The sequence below is a fragment of the Dipodomys spectabilis genome, unplaced genomic scaffold, assembly GCF_019054845.1.
Source record: "Dipodomys spectabilis isolate Male_0828 unplaced genomic scaffold, ASM1905484v1 ptg000422l, whole genome shotgun sequence".
NCBI classification, from domain to species: domain Eukaryota; kingdom Metazoa; phylum Chordata; class Mammalia; order Rodentia; family Heteromyidae; genus Dipodomys; species Dipodomys spectabilis.
This window is the reverse complement of record NW_024871099.1, coordinates 5,385,800-5,403,601: the sequence shown is the minus strand read 5'-3', so window position 1 is coordinate 5,403,601 and position 17,802 is coordinate 5,385,800. Positions and strand designations below refer to the sequence as shown.

Sequence of the window (17,802 nt, the reverse complement as noted above, 5' to 3'; positions counted from 1 at the left end):
GTCTGTAATCCTAACTACTCAGGAGGCTTAGATTGAAGGACTGAGATTTGAAACTAGCCCAGGCAAAAAGTCCTCAAGATTCCATGTCCAATTAGCCGCTTAGTGTGACTCAAATGTTAGAGCACCAGCCATGAGCAAGAGAGCCAAGCGAGTGTGAGATTCTGTGTTCAAACCACAGTCCTAGATGCTATCATTACTCCCAGTGATCCTGGGAAATTCTTCCATTCAGTGACACTAGCCAACCTGTTAAGGTACATTGTAAGCCTAGAAAATAGTTTTTCTTCATAAAGAAACATAAGTGCATTCTAGCCCTATGTATGGAGATACTGAAGTTCTTTGTACTCTGAGACCCTGAGAATGAAGTTGGGCTCTTTAGTAATGTCATAAACAGAACAGCTAAACTAAGCTTGACTCTCTGAATGTACAATCAACTAAGTAGGCTCTTCTGGTGCCATTGGATTTTCTATACCCCTCTACCTAAATTTTATGAGGCTTCTACCTCAAAGTGAGGTACATATATGAACCTCATTTGGGTAGTTCAGATTTTTTTGGGGGGGGGGGCGGTCATAGGGCTTGAACTCGGGGGCCTGGATGCTATCCCTCAGCTCTTCAGCTCAAGGAGAGCCCTCTACCACTTGAGCCACAGTGCCACTTCCGGTTTTCTGGTGGTTCATTGGAGATAAGTCTCTTGGACTTTCCTGCCAAGACTGGCTTTGAACTATGATCCTCAGATCTCAGACTCCTTGAGTAGCTAGGATTACAAGTGTGAGCCACTGGCGCCTGGCAGTTCAAGTCTTTTTGTTATATGTATTCATGGTATTTCGTACCTTACCTTTGCAAAACCAAATCTCAGAAGTTAAACATGGTGGTGCAGGCTTGTAACTGCAGTCCAGGCTAAAAGCAAGAGGATCATTTGTGTTACAATTTGGAAACCAGCCTGAGAGCAACATAGTGAAACACTGTAACAAATCAAAACCCTCCTTAAAAAGAAAAATGAATCAATAGTGAAATTTCTGTTTGAGAAAATTAAAAATTACAGAAGATATGGAAGAATAAACCCCTACTCATAACTTCCCATTGTAATCAACTTTTTGCCTGACTACAGAAAACTCTAGGAAGCAAGAAGCTGCCTCTAGTTTATCCCCTCTTAAGTTGATCTCACACACACACACACACACACACACACACACACACACACACACACACACACACACACACACACACACACACACACACACAGCGCGCCAATGAGTGCCCCAAAGGAAAGTCAAAGGGCCTCACAGTATGGTGGAGTGCAGTGCCCTCTAGAGGCAACTCCATTACAAGGCAAAGCTCAAAGGACATGCTTTCAGCCGCTGTACCTTGCTTGAATTGAAACTAAGAAAAAAAAATAAGTAGTTCAAGTAACACAAACCTACTTTTTCTATATAGTTAGCAGGACATACCACATCTTAACCCCAAATACTCCCTGAAATTGAGCACAGGGCTTGAATTGTCCCATCAGGTTGTCTTTGGACTATCAAGACAGTAAACAGCTAAGACTACTAGAATTCAGTCAACAGGCTTGCTTTTTTTTTTTTTTTTCACTAGGCCTAGTGATTGCTATACAGGTGCTCTACCACTTGAGCTATATCCTCAATTCTTGTGCTGGTTGTTTTAATTATTTGTTGGATAGTTATTGTCCTTTGACTCCTAGTTCTTTGAAAAATAACATTGGCTAAGTAGCCCTTTTTTGTATTCCCACAGGTTTTAAGCAACAGTCCTGAGGGAGGACTAGGGAAAAATCAAGGTGATGTCTTCCCCCAGACTCATTCCCACCTGGCAGGATTATAAGTACCAAATAAATGACATCTTAAATAAAAAGGTAATGTATATGTAGGATGTTAGCATGTCTAACTTACAGTAATGAATACTTCAAGAGAGACAAAGATTGCAAAAGCAAGAAGAAAACAGAATAGACCATTAAAACAAATGTCACTGTTGTAGAGAAAGGACCAAGTCCCAAATAAGTCTATAAACCTCTTAGAAGGACATTTTAGTGGCACTGCTTAAGGAACCAACATTCTGAGAAGAGATTTCCCAAGAAGGAGGAAGTGACCAGAGAGAATATTTGCAAACTAGTTTTGCTATGTGAGATGGACCCCAGATAAATGTCTCAGTGTGTATGTCCTTACTCTGTGGGATAATACATATTGCATATATGCAGCTCTTAAGTCAAATGTGAAGGCTAGATAAGGGTTCTCAAAGTTTTACTTGTGCAATAAAGTTTGTTTTGGGTACCAGTTCTGGGGCTTGAACTCAGAGCCTGGACACTGAGGCACTATCCTGAGCTTTTTTGCTCAAAGCTAGCACTCTATCACTTGAGCCACAGCTCTACTTCCAGCTTTTATTAGTGGTTAATTGGAGATAAGAGGCTCATGGACTTTCTGCCCAGGCTAGCTTTGAACTATGATCCTCAGATCTCAGTCTCCTAGGATTATAGGCATAAGCCACCAGCAGGTTGGCTTAATATTTAATAATTGAACTGCTTTTAATTTGGACACAACCTGTTAAAGTACTTGTGGCTATTAGATAACATAGTTGACTTATCTAGGTAATTTGTTACATGTTGTATCTTTTATAATCCTTGTATCTTTGTTGTTGTTGGTTTTTTCCAGTCCTGGGGCTTGAACTCAGGGCCTGGGCATTGTCCCTTAGCCTCTCTGTGCTCAAGGCTAGCACTATACCACTTGAGCCATAGCACCACTTGTAACCCAGGGCTTCATGCATGCTAGGCAAGCACTCTACCACTAAGCCACATTCCCAGTCCTGATCCATGCATCTTTTACACACATGGAAGACTATTTAGGCCTCATATGCTAATTTCACTTGGAAAAATTATTTCCTTTGTATTCACACTACAAAATATATACATCTAGGATCTAGGGGGATCTAGTTCCCTCACGTTTTGTGGAGGTTTGTTCTATGTATTATGAGTGTATTGGGAGTTAGGAGGGATCTGAGCATGACTTGGGGAATTGCTTCAATCTTGACTTCTTTGAGAAAAAAATTTAGTGTATGTGTATCTTAGCTTTAGTTTATGCCATGCCTCTCCCAGGAATCTGAGAAGCCAAAGAGCGACATAGTTGTGCTGAGTGACCGGTCCCAGATACTATACAGAGAAACTCACTTCCCTCAAAATATGCCACTTATATGCCAGTATTTCAATGATGCCTTCTTCTTTGCTTCCCTCTCATGGGTGAACTCCTACACGAAAGAAGTACAGGTAATGCTGTTTCCTCCCCCTTCTCTTTCTTCCTTTCCTTCCCTTCCTTACCTCCTTCCCTTCCTTCCTTCTTTTCTTCCTTCCTTCCTTCATTCTTTCCTTCCTTCCCCTTCCCTTCCTTCCTTCCTTCCTGTTGCATTCTCTCTCCCTTCCTTCCTTCCTTCTTTCTTTCATGTGCCAGTACAGGGCTTGAACTCAGGGCCTGGATGCTTGCTATCCCCCTTGAGTTTTTCTCTCAAGCCTGGCACTGTACCACTTGAACCATAACTCCAGCTCCATTTCCAACTTTTGTGGTTGTTGATTGAATATGAGTTTCACAGACTTTCCTGTCCATGCTTCAAACTATGATCATCAGATCTCAACCTCCTGAGTGGCTAGAATTACAGGTGTGAGCCACTCATGCCCAGCTTTTCCTCCCTCGTCTTAGCTTGTTCTCCAAGGGCAATGCCTACATAGCTCACAACTAGATTAGCAAAAGAACAAATGAATACAATCTTGAACCATGATTCCCCCCCATTCTCTCTAAAATTGCTTTTTTTTTCTTTTTTTGGCCAATCATGAGGCTTGAACTCAGGACCTGAGCACTGTTCCTGAGCTCTTTTGCTCAAAGCTAGTATTCTACCATTTTGAGTCACAGCACCACTTCTGGCTTTTGGTGGTTAATTGGAGATAAGAGTCTCACGAACTTTCCTGCCCCAGCTAGCTTTGAACTGCGATCCTAATATCTCACCTCCTGAGTAGCTAGGGTTACAGTCATGAGCCAGTGATGCCCTGCTCTAATTGCTTTTTTGTAAGACTTTATGGCTCTCCTAAAGTAAGTCAAGGTCAAGCAAAAGGTATTTTGTTTTGAACTCCCAACAAAAGAAGGTAGAATCTTCCATTTTCTTATTAGCAAATGAACAAGTCAAAGTAGATGAGTATTGGATCTTTCCTCCTCTATCTTTCTAGGCAATCATGTGTGTGCACATGCACACACACACACACACACACACACACACACACACACACACACACAGATCCTGAGGCTTGAACTCAGGTCCTGAGTGCTGTCTCTTGAGCTTTTCTGCTCAAGCCTGGCACCCTATCACTTGAACCATAGATCCACTTCTGGATTTTTGGTAGTTAATTAGATATAAGTATCTCAGGGCCTTTCCTTCCTGGGCTGGCTTTGAACCTCAATTCTTAGATCTCCTACAGGTATGAATCAGTTGCACCCAGCCTTAGGTATATTTTTAAATTTTATCTTATGCTCTTCCAGGCTGTAGTCTGGACAAAAAGCAAAAGCGAGGACATGGTTGAGAAGAAAATGTTTCCCATGAGTGAACGGTTGCCACCCATCCAGTTGATGGTCCACGCTGGTTCCTTTCATATTCTCGTGGTCTACTGTGGTGACCTCTTCCTGCGGCTTTTTGGGGATCACTTTCGGTCCTTCAAGTCTATGGGCACAGTATCCTGCCGCTTCAACATCAGCTGCCTCTGCTATGACCCAGAAACAAAGATGCTTCTGTCTGGTAATCTGGGGGGAATAGTCACCTGGACTATTGAGCGGGGTGGTACAGGCCTCCAGATAGCTCGCATGTTTCCCATACCAGGTGAAGAGCTTGTGCAGGACATCTTGCTGAGTGGTCCTGATGACTGCCTTCTTGCCCTGTGTGAGACTGTGGTGAGGGTCCTAGAACGCCAGGGCCACGGCAATCTACAAGAGGTAAAGAAGTTTACCACCCCTACCAGTGGCTCCTCTATCACCTGCTGCTTTACCTGCTTTGAACTGGGCTTTCTCTATGCCGGAAACAAGGCTGGGGAAATCCATGTCTGGAACCTCAAACAAAGCCAGCCTCTCCACAATTTCATGGCCCATTCTTCAACAGTGATATGTATTCGTAGCCGGCCGGAGGCTCACATTCTACTATCAGCTGGCCAAGAAGGCATAATCAAGGAATGGAATCTCACTTCTGGGAATTTACTTCGGCGACTAGAACTTGAAGAGCAGTTATTCCGCCTCCAATTTATTGATGACACTACTTTTTATTGCCAAACTTCCCATACTTTTTCCTTACATCGTCTGCCCTGCTTCTATAGCCTCTTTAGCGTCTGTGGCTGCACCACCCAGCAGGTGCGTCGAATCCGCTGTGGAGAGAACTGGTACCGAATCCTGTGTACTACAGAGGATGGCCTCTTGCGCTTTCTGTCTCCAATCACGGGGGATCTTCTGGTTGTCACCTGGCCCTTTGTCATCCTGGACAAGGCTGTGGATTGGGCCTATGATCCAATGAAGGAGGAACTCTTTGTAGCCACAGGCACCTCAGAGGTGCTGGTGTTTGACACAACCCGCTCCCCTTGCCCAACTAAGTATTTCTTATGCACCTCAGTAGATTCTCAAGACATGGTACAGTGCCTGGCTTATGGGCATTTCCAACTGGGGTGGGGAACAGAAGGACTGATACTCTCTGGACACCAAAGTGGAATGGTAAGAGTGCTTTCCCGGCACATGTGTGCCCGAGTTGAGAAACTTACCCACTACGGGGCTGTATTGGCTCTCTCTACAATGACTGCAGGGATCTTTGCTAACCGGGAAAGTTCTTTGATCTGTTCCTATGGAATGGATGATTATATACACCTATCAGAAGTCATGTTTGAAGGAGCCAAAGTACAACTGCGGCCTCTTGCCAGCGTTCTCAGTAGCTGTCATCTGAAACACATCATCCTCTTGCCCCACTCTGTGTTTGCCATCACAGATAGTAACTGCCTACGTTTCTGGGAGTTCCATGATTTTCTGTGCACTGGGTCAGACAAAGGCTCAGATTTCACTGAAACATTACCTCTACACCAATGTACCATCATATCTTTCGATGTCTGCTTGACCTTGAGTCTTTTTGTCACAGCTGGTTCTGATGGCTCTGTCCGGATCTGGGATTTCCATGGTAGACTCATATCCATGTTGGATTCATCACTTCACTTTGGTGCACTGTGTTTTGCAAATAACCGGGGTGACCTCCTTGTGAGTTTCAACCAGAGTCTTTATCTGGTATCATCTTTAAAACTGCTTCCTCAATCCCTGCTGTCTCACTTATGCTTTATGACTGTACCCGATGAATTACTTGAAGCTCCTAAGCCTTTCATACCAAGTTTCTTTCTCTCTTTTGAGACCCTATTTGTGCCCAAGTATATCAACCGGATTCAAGGGAAACAGGAATTAGTGGGTCTAGAGCCCCTTATCAATAAGCGGGCCATTGCCTTCGACCATTCTGTGCCACATGTTATAGAAGAGGATGAGGATGGGACCATTGTGTTATTGAGTGCTCCCAAATATGATTCTTTGGAGGCAACAACAACTGTCCAGAAAAAGAAGTCAAAACAGGCCCAATTCAATTATGTGCTTCCTCCCCAATTAGTGATGACCAGTTGGGATGGGCTCAACCCCTATCAGATACTGCGATGCTACTTTGGTCAGGGGCAAAAATGGCTTCTTGCCCCCGATTGCTACATTCCCAACTCTGTGATCCGTGCCCGTCTTTGGCCAGAGGGCAGCCCAATATTTCTACAGTGCAATCTGCGCTCCCCTCAGCGGGAACTGGAATGGGACAAGCCCCAACCTCTCTCCTTCTGGCACAAAAGGAAAAGAGTTAAAAGTGATACGAGAACTCTTCCAGAGGAGAAAGAGAATGAATCCTTTCTAGCAGACAGACTAACCAAGGATGCAACCTACAGTGTCCTCACAGATGCAAGCCGCAGTTGGCTGGGAAAAAGGATGAGTGAAGCAACTGTAAATAATCTGATTGAAGTTGTCCTCAATATCATGGTCCATGCTAATGCAGTAAAGTATCAGTGCTGTATTAGTGTACTAGGGCAAATCTTTGCCTCTTATCAAGTTTCTCCAACTCTGCGCTCTGAGACAGCTCATCGTTTGCTAGATGATACAGTAAATCCCAACGCAATGATCCGAGAACTAGCCTGGGAAGGGTTAAAACGTCTAGGAATAATTACTCATCTTTTTGCCTTGCCTCTGGCCCAAGGACTATTGGATAAGGATCCAAGAGTAAGGAATAAAGCCCTGGCACTCATGGCTGAGACTGGAATCCACACAAAAACTTCACTCTTAAACTTGATACAGAGACGAGATCTTTTCCGGGAGTTACAGTAAGTTATTGATTACTTTCCTCAATTTTATACCACTTGCTGATTTTTGTCTTCCTTGCCCCCATTTTCCTTCATTTTTCTTTTCATCTCTTCATCCCTGTTTTATTAGTTCTCCATGATCTTCTCTTTCATAGCTTAAAAAAAATTAAATTTCAAGCTGGGTACCAGTGGCTCATGCCTATAATCCTAGCTACTCAGGAGGCTGAGATCTGAGGATCATGGTTCAAGGCCAGCCCAGGCAGGAAAGTCCATGAGACTCTTATCTCCAATAAACCACCAGAAAACCAGGAATGGTGCTGTGGCTCAAGTGGTAGACCACTCGCCTTGAGCTGAAGAACTGAGGGACAGTGCCCAGATCCAGAGTTCAAGCCCCACAACTGACCAAAAAAAATTAAATTTCTGGGCTATCACTGACAATCCTGAAAACTCTTTTCTCTATCTCTTTGCCTTTTCCAGTCCTCTAAGCTCCTGAGCTCCCTTTGTCATCTTTTTTTTATATTATTTTATTGTTATCAATTGAGGAGTTTCAGAAGGGTTACAATTCCATAAGTCAGGTAATGAGTACAATTCATCTTAGACAATGTCACCCTTTCCTTTGCTTTCTCCCAGCTTCCCCCTCCTAACCTTGCCCACAAATTGCATAGTTCATTTTTTACATAGTGTATACTGGATACCATGACTGAATTTGTTCACCATACCTCCATTTCTGTTCCTTTTGTCATCTTTCTCTCTACCTCTGTAGCTTCCCTTCAGATCATTCCATCTTGACTTTCAAGACTGCAGAGGCCATCATTTGCCTGTAGCTATGCTGTCTCTTTTGGGCACTCTTTCAACTCCCTGCCTGTTTTAAGTTCTTCTCATTCTCTCCTTTGATTTTTATAGACAAGAGATGACTGGGGAGGAATCCCTGGACCATTTGCTGGGGATTCGGCCAACAGATATACAAATCCTTGTCTCTCAACTGGAACAGAGACTAAATGAAGACTTGACCCCATCAGAAGATAAAAAGCCTGAGGTTTTTTCAGATGTCTCAAAAGAATCTCTGCATAAACTATCTTCCTTGCAACTCATAGAGTCTGAAGAATCAGAAGTCAAGCCACCCAAACAAATAAAACAACCCCAAACAGCCGAGAAAAAGCACTGTATGTATGGGATGATCTGGTCCATGCCTCTGGGTCCCCAAAGAGGCAGGGTAGTTAGGTCTTCTGTAGGTCAGTAGATACTAATGTGGGAAGAGAGGTAAGTAGAATGAGCTTGTCATAGAAGACAATTACCCTAGGAATGATCCACCTAAATCAGAAAGGCACAAAGGCCTATATCTAAAATTTATAGTCAGAGAAGCATCTGGGAATTGGGAATCCTGAAAGTAAGTATGTGTGTCTGTGTATTCTGGGGCTTGAATTCAATTCAGAGCCTGGGTGTGTCCCTTGGCTTTTTTGTCCAAGGCTAATGCTCTACCACTTGAGCCACAGCTCTACTTCCAGCTTTTTGGTGGTTAACTAGAGATCACGAGCCACCTATGCCTAGCTGTTGTTACTTCTTTTTTTTTTTCCCCCTTGAACTCTGGGCCTGAGTGCTGTCCCTCAGCTCTTCAGCTCAAGGCTAGTACTGTACCACTTGAGCCACAGCGCCACTCCCCGTTTTCTGGTGGTTTATTGGAGATAAGAGTTTCTCAGACTTCCCTGCCTGGGCTGGCTTTGAACCATGATCCTCAGATCTCAGCCTCCCGAGTAGCTAGGATTACAGGCGTGAGCCACAGGCACCCGGCTTGTTGTTACTTCTTTTATGGCACACCAGGTTTAGGAAGAGTTTCATTTAGTTTCTGATGCTTGACTTAACTTCTACCTCCTGGTTTTCCCTGCAGTGCGAAAACTGATTCGAGCTCTCAAGATATTGAAAGTGGGAGAAGCTAAACGGGTAAGCGTAGAGACACCTGTGGAGGCTGAAGTTGAGGCTGAAGCCACCACAGCTGAGATGGAGGACACATCAAGAATATCTTCAGTAAGCAGTGAAATGAAGTTGCCTAAAGATGTCTCAAAGGATGTCTCAAAGGATGTCTCAAAGGATGTCTCAAAGGATGTCTCAAAGGATGACTCAAAGGATGTCTCAAAGGATGTCTCAAAGGAGCACATGGCTGCAACCGTTAAATTGCTGAGGAAGCAGCACAAAAAAGGCAAACCACAGAAACTCAGAAAAGAGCACAAGAAGCAAAAAAAAGAGGTAGTTGAGAAACCTTTGCCTCCAGAAAAACCAAAACTAGTTAGGAGAAAGATTCCGCGGGGTGCTGATGGAGAACCTGGTACTAAAGGAGATACTTCATGGCGGAATGATCTATGTCGTCTTATAGCTCTAAGGATATCTACCTCCCATGCAGAAATGGAAAAAGATCTAGACAATGAGCTGGTGGCTATAGCTCAGGAGATGTTAGCAGATCGCCGCCCCAGTTGGGAACTCTTTCAGCAGATATGCCCCAAGAAAGACAGTGAGGATATGTTTGCAGAATTTGACCAGGAAGTAGACTCGCAAGAGAAGAAAACTTTTATCCATGAAAAAGCAATTAAGGAGGACCTGGTGATCACAGATGAGGAAGAGAAGCCAGAGAGTACTGAAGTACAAGAGGAAGAGGAAGAACAAGAGGAAAAGGAAGAGTTGGAGGAACTGGTTCTAAAAGACAAGAAAAGGAAAGTGATTTTTTTAGAACCAAGTGAGCTACCAAAGGGAAAGCAAAAGTTAAAGAAAGAAGGAAAGAAACCCAAGAAGGAAGAGGAGAAAACAATCCAAGAAGAAAAGAAATTAGGTAAAAAAGAGAAGGAAGAGAGGGATTTGAGTATGTTTCTTCCAAAGAAGGAAGAGGCTGAGCCAGAAAAACCAGTTGGTTTTAAGAGGGAGATGTCTTTTAAAGAATGGAAGTTATCTTGGGATGATTGGAATGAAGCCCAGAAGAAGAAAAAGGTAACATGGGAAGAATGGAAAAAAGACTGGGACAGGCGGTATCTTGAGAAAATGAAAGAGGAAGAGGAAATGAAAGGAGAAGAGGAAATGAAAAGGAAAAAGAAAGAGAAAAGGAAAAAGAAAGGGAAAAGGAAAAGGAGAAAGGAAGATGAAGTGGGAGAGGAAGAGGAAGTGGGAGAGGAAGAGGAAGTAGAAGAGGAAGAGGAAGTAGAAGAGGAAGTGGAAGAGGAGGAAGTAGAAGAGGAAGAAGTGGAAGAGGAGGAAGAGGAAGAGGAGGAAGAGGAAGAGGAGGAAGAGGAAGAGGAAGGGAAAGAGAAAGCGGAAGGGAAAAGGAAAAGGAAAAGGGAATGGAAAGGGAAAGCAGAAAAGAAAAGGAAAGGGAAAGAGGAAGTGAAAAGGAAAGAGGAAAAGGAAGGGAAAGAGAAAGGGAAAGGGAAAAAGAAAAGGAGAAAGGAAGATGAAGTGGGGGAGGAAGAGGAAGTAGAAGAGGAAGAGGAAATAGAAGAGGAAGAAGTGGAAGAGGAGGAAGTAGAAGAGGAAGAAGTAGAAGAGGAAGAAGTGGAAGAGGAGGAAGTAGAAGGGGAGGAAGAGGAAGGGAAAGAGAAAGTGGAAAGAAAAGGAAAAGGGAAAAGGGAATGGAAAGGAAAAGTGGAAAAGAAAAGGAAAGGGAAAGAGGAAGTGAAAAGGAAAGAAGAAAAGAAAGGGAAAGGGAAGGAGGAAGAGGAAGAGGAAAAGGAAGTGAAACAAAAAGAGGAAGATAAAGGGAAAAAGGAATGGAAAAGGAAAGAGGAAGGGAAAGAGGAAAAGGAAGAGGGAGTGAAAGAGGAAAAGGAAGTGAAAGAGGAAGGGAAAAAGGAATGGAAAGGGAAAGAGGAAAAGGAAGAGGAAGAGAAAGGGGAAAAGGAAGTGAAAGGGAAAGAGGAAGTGAAAGGGAAAGGGAAAAAGGAATGGAAAAGGAAAGAGGAAACGGAAGAGGAAGAGGAAGAAGAAAAGGAAGTGAAAGGGGAAGAGGAAGTGAAAGGGGAAGGGAAAAAGGAATGGAAAGGGAAAGAAGAAAAGGAAGAGGAAGGGAAAGAGAAAAAGGAAGTGAAAGGGAAAGAGGAAGGGAAAGGGAAAGAAGAAAAAGAAGTGAAAGGGAAAAAGGAAAAGGAAGTGAAAGGGAAAGAGGAAGAGAAATGGAAAGAGGAAAAGGAAGTGAAAGGGAAAGAGGAAGGGAAAGGGAAAAAGGAATGGAAAGGGAAAGAGGAAAAAGAAGAGGAAGGGAAAGAGGAAAAGGAAGTGAAAAGGAAAGAGGAAGGGAAAGGGAAAGGGAAAGAAGAAGGGAAAGAAGAAAAAGAAGTGAAAGGGAAAAAGGGAAAGGAAGGGAAAGAGGAAGAGAAATGGAAAGAGGAAAAGGAAGTGAAAGGGAAAAAGACGAAAGTGAAAGAGGAAAAGGAATAATGAATGGAAAGAAGGGAAGACCGGGAAAGAGGAAAGAGAAGAGGAAAAGGAAGTGAAAGTGAAAGAGGAAAAGGAAGTGAAAGGGAAAGAGGAAGTGAAAGCGAAAGAGGGAAAAGGAAGTGAAAGGGAAAGAGGAAGTGAAAGGGAAAGAGGAAAAGGAAGTGAAAGGGAAAGAGGAAAAGGAAGTGAAAGGGAAAGAGGAAAAGGAAGTGAAAGGGAAAGAGGAAAAGGAAGTGAAAGGGAAAGAGGAAGTGAAAGGGAAAGAGGAAAAGGAAGTGAAAGGGAAAGAGGAAAAGGAAGGGAAATGGAAAGAGGAAGGGAAAGAGGAAAAGGAAGGGAAATGGAAAGAGGAAGGGAAAGAGGAAAAGGAAGAGGAAAGGAAAGAGGAAAAGGAAGTGAAAGGGAAAAAGGAAAAGGAAGATGAAGGGAAAGAGGAAGAGAAAGGGAAAGAGGAAAAGGAAGAGGAAGGGAAAGAGGAAAAGGAAGGGAAAGGGAAAAAGGAAGGGAAATGGAAAGAGGAAGGGAAAGAGGAAAAGGAAGAGGAAGGGAAAGAGGAAAAGGAAGTGAAAGGGAAAGGGGAAAAGGAAGTGAAAGGGAAAGAGGAAAAGGAAGTGAAAGGGAAAGAGGAAGGGAAATGGAAAGAGGAAGGGAAAGAGGAAAAGGAAGAGGAAGGGAAAGAGGAAAAGGAAGGGAAATGGAAAGAGGAAGGGAAAGAGGAAAAGGAAGAGGAAGGGAAAGAGGAAAAGGAAGTGAAAGGGAAAGAGGAAAAGGAAGAGGAAGGGAAAGAGGAAAAGGAAGTGAAAGGGAAAGAGGAAAAGGAAGTGAAAGGGAAAGAGGAAGGGAAATGGAAAGAGGAAGGGAAAGAGGAAAAGGAAGAGGAAGGGAAAGAGGAAAAGGAAGTGAAAGGGAAAGAGGAAAAGGAAGAGGAAGGGAAAAAGGAAAAGGAAGTGAAAGGGAAAGAGGAAGGGAAATGGAAAGAGGAAGGGAAAGAGGAAAAGGAAGAGGAAGGGAAATGGAAAGAGGAAGGGAAAGAGGAAAAGGAAGTGAAAGGGAAAGAGGAAAGGAAATGGAAAGAGGAAGGGAAAGAGGAAGAGGAAGGGAAAGAGGAAAAGGAAGTGAAAGGGAAAGAGGAAGGGAAAGGAAAAAAGGAACGGAAAGAGGAAAAGGAAGAGGAAGGGAAAGAGGAAAAGGAAGTGAAAGGAAAAGAAGAAGGGAAAGAGGAAATGGAAGAGGAAGGTAAAGAGGAAAAGGAAGTTAAAGGGAAAGAGGAAAAGGAAGGGGAAGAGGAAGGGAAAGAGGAAACTGAAGTAAAAGGGAAAGAGGAAGTGAAAGGGAAAGAGAAAAAGGAAGGGAAAGGGAAAGGGAAAGAGAAGAAGAGACAGCGCAGGGCTAAAAGGGAGCTATTCCCAGATATGGAGGTGCAGAAAGAGAAAAAGATGATGACATGGGATGAATGGGAAAAGATCTGGGAAAAGATGGAACCCAAGATCCAGGAAGAGGAAGAACAGATGCTGGAGAAGAGAGTGTCTGAGGAGAGGAAAGAAGAAGCAAAAGTAGAAGAAGCTGCAGCCAGAGTAGTGGCAGCAGAAGGAAAAGAAGAAGGCAAAGAAGAAAAAGGAGAAACAGAAGAAGGCAAAGAAGCAAAAGGAGTAGTAGTAGAAGAGGAAGGAGAAGAAAAAGAAGTAGGAGAAGAGGAGGAGAAGGAGGAGAAGAAGGGAGAGAAAGAGGAGGAGGAGAAAAAGAAGGAGGAGGAGGTGGAAGAAGAGGAGGAAGAGGAGGGGATACTCACAGAAGAACAGAAACAGATCCAAGAAGAACACAAACAGGCCTGGAGAGAGGAGAAACGAGCCCAAGCTGAAAGACAACTAGCCAAAGCAGAGAAATTACTAGCACAAGAAGAGGAGAAACTTGCACGAGAAGAGAAAACTCTAGCCAAGGAAGAGAGAAAATTGGCCCTAACATATATGAAAATGGCCCCCAAAGTTGGGAAACTGGCCATTAGTGAGAGGAAAATTGGCAAGAAAGAGGAAAAACTGGCTTCAAGAGAGGAAAGGCTAAGCAAGGAAGCAGAACAATTGGCCCAGAAAAAAAAGAATCTGGCCACAAAATTGGAGGAAATTGCTGGAGAAGAAGAGAAAGTCGCAAAGAAAGGACAAAAAATCACTGAGGTAAAACAAATGTTGTCCGAGAAAATGAAAGTAATGGCCCAGAAGGAGGAAGATCTGGAGTTGCAAGAAGATGAGCTGGCTAAACAAATAGAAGAGCTGGAATGGAACATGCAGGAGTTGGCTTCTAAAGAAGATGAACTGAATCTGAAAGAAGAAAGACTATTTGAAGAAAAAGAGGAACTATCTGAAAAAGAGAAGGCACTCAACTTGCAGGAGGAGAATCTGAATAAGCGAGAGAGAAAAATGTCTTGGGAAGAAAAGCTGCTGACCCAGGAAGAAGAGAAACTTAGCAAGAACACAGCCATAATAGATCCTGAAATGTTAGATCTGGAATGGAAAAGACTAGCTCAGAAAAAGGAGGCAATAAAAATAAACAAAGATAAACTGATCCATGAAAAGGACAGCCTGATCCTTAATAAGAGAGAAGTCAGAAAGAACAAGAAAAGAGTGGCTGAGGAAGAAAAAACTATAACTCAGGAAAGGAACTATCTGGCTCAGGAAAGGGAAAAATTTCCTCCAAGGAAAAAGATTCTCCAGCAAGACAAAGAAAGACTCCTCCAAGGGAAAGAAGAGTTAATTCAAATAAAGAAAAGACTGGAGCTATTCAAGGACAAAGTGACTCAATTAGAGGAGGAGATGAAACAGGAAAAGCTAGCACTGAACCAGAAGAAGGTGAATATTATTGTTTCGGAGAAGAAGCTGGCTCAAGCTAGTAAAAGTTTAGCTGAAAAACAGGAGAAAATGGCCAAGGAAAAGATAGAATTAATTACAGAGAAGAAGGCATTGTTCCAGGAAAAGAAATTGCTCAGAGAAGAGCAGGATATTCTTAGAGAAGAAAGGGCACTCAAGATGGAAATGAAAAAATTGTCCCAAGAGAAAAAGAGGCTGTCTGAGGAGATTAAAATTCTCTCCAAGGGAGACATTCAGAAAATGTCAAGAGACAGAACAACACTTGATAGTGAAATAGGCACAATAAGGAAGAAACTGTTACTAGAGGAGAAAATACTTACATATGAAGATAGGCTGCTGGCCACAGAGGAGAGGGACATTGCCAAAGGAAACTTGGAATTAACTAGAGGACATAGGGCATATGCCCAAGAAGAAAGGAAGTTAGCCAAGGTACTAAGGAAAATGGTTCTAGAAAAGCAGGATATTGCCAACGAGCCAATAAAAACAAAGCATTTCTTAAAGGCACTTCAAAAACTAATCAGTAATGAAAGGAAAATAACCCAGGAAGAAATAAAGATGGCAAAGAAAAAGGGAGCACTTTTTGCTAAGGAGCACAAATTAAGTAAGGAAGAGGACAGACTTGATATCAAAGACTGGGATTTTTCTGAGGAACAAGTAGAAATGACTGAAGATGAGAAGAAACTGGCCAAAAAGCAGAGAAAACTGGCCAAGGAAATGAGAGAAATGATAGGCTTAGAGGAAAAAGTGGCCGAACAAGAAACTATATTGGCCAGAGAACAGGAAGAATTCATACAGGCTACAGAAGAGGAAGCAATAGTAGAGGAAGAAGAGGAAATCCCATTCTTTAGAGAAATGTGGAAAAATAGAAAACAGTTGAGGAGAATTTCTGTCAAAAAAGAAAAGCTTTTCAGTGAAGAGGAGCTGGAAAGTGAAGAGAAATTTTCTAAAGAAATGGAAACCCTGTTAGACAATGTGGGGCTAGTGAGTTTGTCTGAGGACGAAGATGAGGAGGAGGAGGAAAAGGAGGAAAAGGAGGAGGAGGAAGAGGAAGAAGAGGAAGAGGAGGAAGAGGAAAAGGAGGAGGAAGAGGAAAAGGAGGAGGAAGAGGAAAAGGAGGAGGAAGAGGAAAAGGAGGATAAAATGGAAGAGGAAGAAGAGAAGCTCATGGGGGAGGAAAAGGAGGAGAAGGTGGAAAAGAGGAAGAGAAGGAAGAAAAAGAAGGCAAAGGAAGAGGAAGGGTTTGAGGAGGAAGACAGGAAAAGTGTGAGGGAGACAGAAGAGGAAAAGGAAGGGAAGATAAGCCTATTGGGGAGACCATTATTAGTCAGTGGCAAAGATATCTTCAGACAACAAAAACTGTTTAGGTTATTAGAAGAAAGAGATAAGTACTTAGAACAGCAAGAACTGATGCCTTCTATTAAAACAAGTATGCCTAAGATCAGAGGCAGTGCTGTCAACGTAGGTGAGAAGACCACTGCCAGAGTGATCGCTGCATCTCTAGTGATGAGAGGGAAGAAAAGAATGCCAGAAATATCAACACTCTTCAGGGAAGAAAGCATCCCAGCATTGAAGACACGCCAGCTGTTCCCACAGGCGAACCTCAAGTTTACCAGTTTACCACGAGAAATGTTGGAGAAATTTCAGGCCTTAGCTCAACCCATGTTGGAGACAGTTGAAGAGCCCCCCAAGGAGATACAAATGAAGACACCATTCATCCCCCACCTATTTAGGAAGCTGGAGGAAGCTCATAAAGTCAAACAAATAACACCAGAGGGGAAGGTGAAATGGATTGTGAAGCATCGTCCACCTGTGACAGAACGGGATATGAGAAAATCTACTCCCCACATCTCCATGGAGGTCAGGCCCTCTGACATAGAGTGGATGCACCGTGTTGTTGAACTGCTGCAAGCAGGAAAACAGCTTCCCAGAGACACTTTCCACAGACTGTGTCAGCTCCTCAGAGACCTCACCTCCCAGGGAGACTTAGAGTGGCTCCACCTGGCCGTACTCGAAGCCATGGTACACCATCACAAGCGGGCCCTGGAGGCACGAAGTACAAGTATCCCCAGACCCAGTAGGGAGCCCATGAGTCCAAAATACCTGAAAGTGATTCCCCCTATAAAAGGAAAACAGAAAGGTAGTGGGCTTGAACCTTTGACTGGCCCAACACTAGAGTCCACAGAAGATACTAAGAGAATCACAGAACCTAAGGCTGTAAACTTGGATCTTTTAGGAGAACCGTACAGGAGTGCCCGGATACAGGAGTTATTCAATATTATCAAAGAGATGGAAATGGAACACTTTTATCCTGTCACAAGAGACATTTGCCCTGATGCCTACACCCCTGTAGACAGACAAACCCTGGCACTCATGCTTCAGAAAGACTTATGGGACTTGAAGGGGAAAGGCAAGTATCCCAAATTGCCCAAGCTGGAAGAGGAGGATGAGGAAGAGAAGAGAGAGCCCACAAGAAAAAAGGGAAAGATACTACCATGGGAGACATTTGTGGCTCTGTACCATGTTCTGCGGATGCTGCTGCAGCGTTACGGCAAAGACACAGCTGCGTGGAAGGAACAGTTCCACCATGTCATGGAGCTATACCAGCTTAAGTCTCCTCGAATCCAGAAGTTGCTACAGGAGATGGTAGTGAGGGGGGGGCCTCAACCCCAAGAAACCATGTATCAAGAGGCCCTGAAGGCCATGGAACTAGCACCTGGGGAGAGGTTGTTCTACTGCCTGATCTGTGGGGGCACTCATTTTCCTGCAGCTTCCTTCAAATTCCGCGGTGTGATACCCCTTCCTGGACAGAATAATGTGCGCACCATTCTTCCCAAAGGTATTGCCCAGTATGGGATCTTAGAACTTGCCTGGAGGAGCCTGCCCTATGCTGATAATCGTCTTACTAAGAAATTACCTGACCACATTGTTCCCACTCCCATTTGAGACTAGCTGGAAATCAGGACTTTTCATTCACAACTGGAAAAAGCTACACCTGGTCATAGAATCTATACCATCTCTAGGGCCCACACACAGGCAAGACCAGGTTGAAGTGCTTTCCCTCCCCAGATCTAAAATCCAGTTTTTATATGTGAGAATAAAGAGGAGATTCTTGTTTGTAACAAGTGCTTTGATGAGTTCTTTTCCCCAAAA

The 17,802-nt window shown here is 43.5% G+C and overlaps 1 protein-coding gene across 1 annotated transcript; it reads left to right on the top strand.

Annotated features, from left to right (window-relative positions):
• The first annotated feature begins 1,792 nt into the window (after nucleotides 1–1,792).
• On the top strand, nucleotides 1,793–17,595 carry Wdr87 (WD repeat domain 87). The gene is made up of 11 exons (XM_042667775.1): nucleotides 1,793–1,864; nucleotides 3,077–3,265; nucleotides 4,524–7,402; nucleotides 8,285–8,544; nucleotides 9,267–9,433; nucleotides 9,491–10,087; nucleotides 10,250–10,423; nucleotides 13,219–13,368; nucleotides 13,522–15,624; nucleotides 15,667–15,900; nucleotides 16,246–17,595. Exons 1-11 carry the CDS (start codon nucleotides 1,793–1,795, stop codon nucleotides 17,593–17,595), a joined length of 8,175 nt encoding a protein of 2,724 aa, XP_042523709.1.
• The last annotated feature ends 207 nt before the right edge of the window (nucleotides 17,596–17,802 follow it).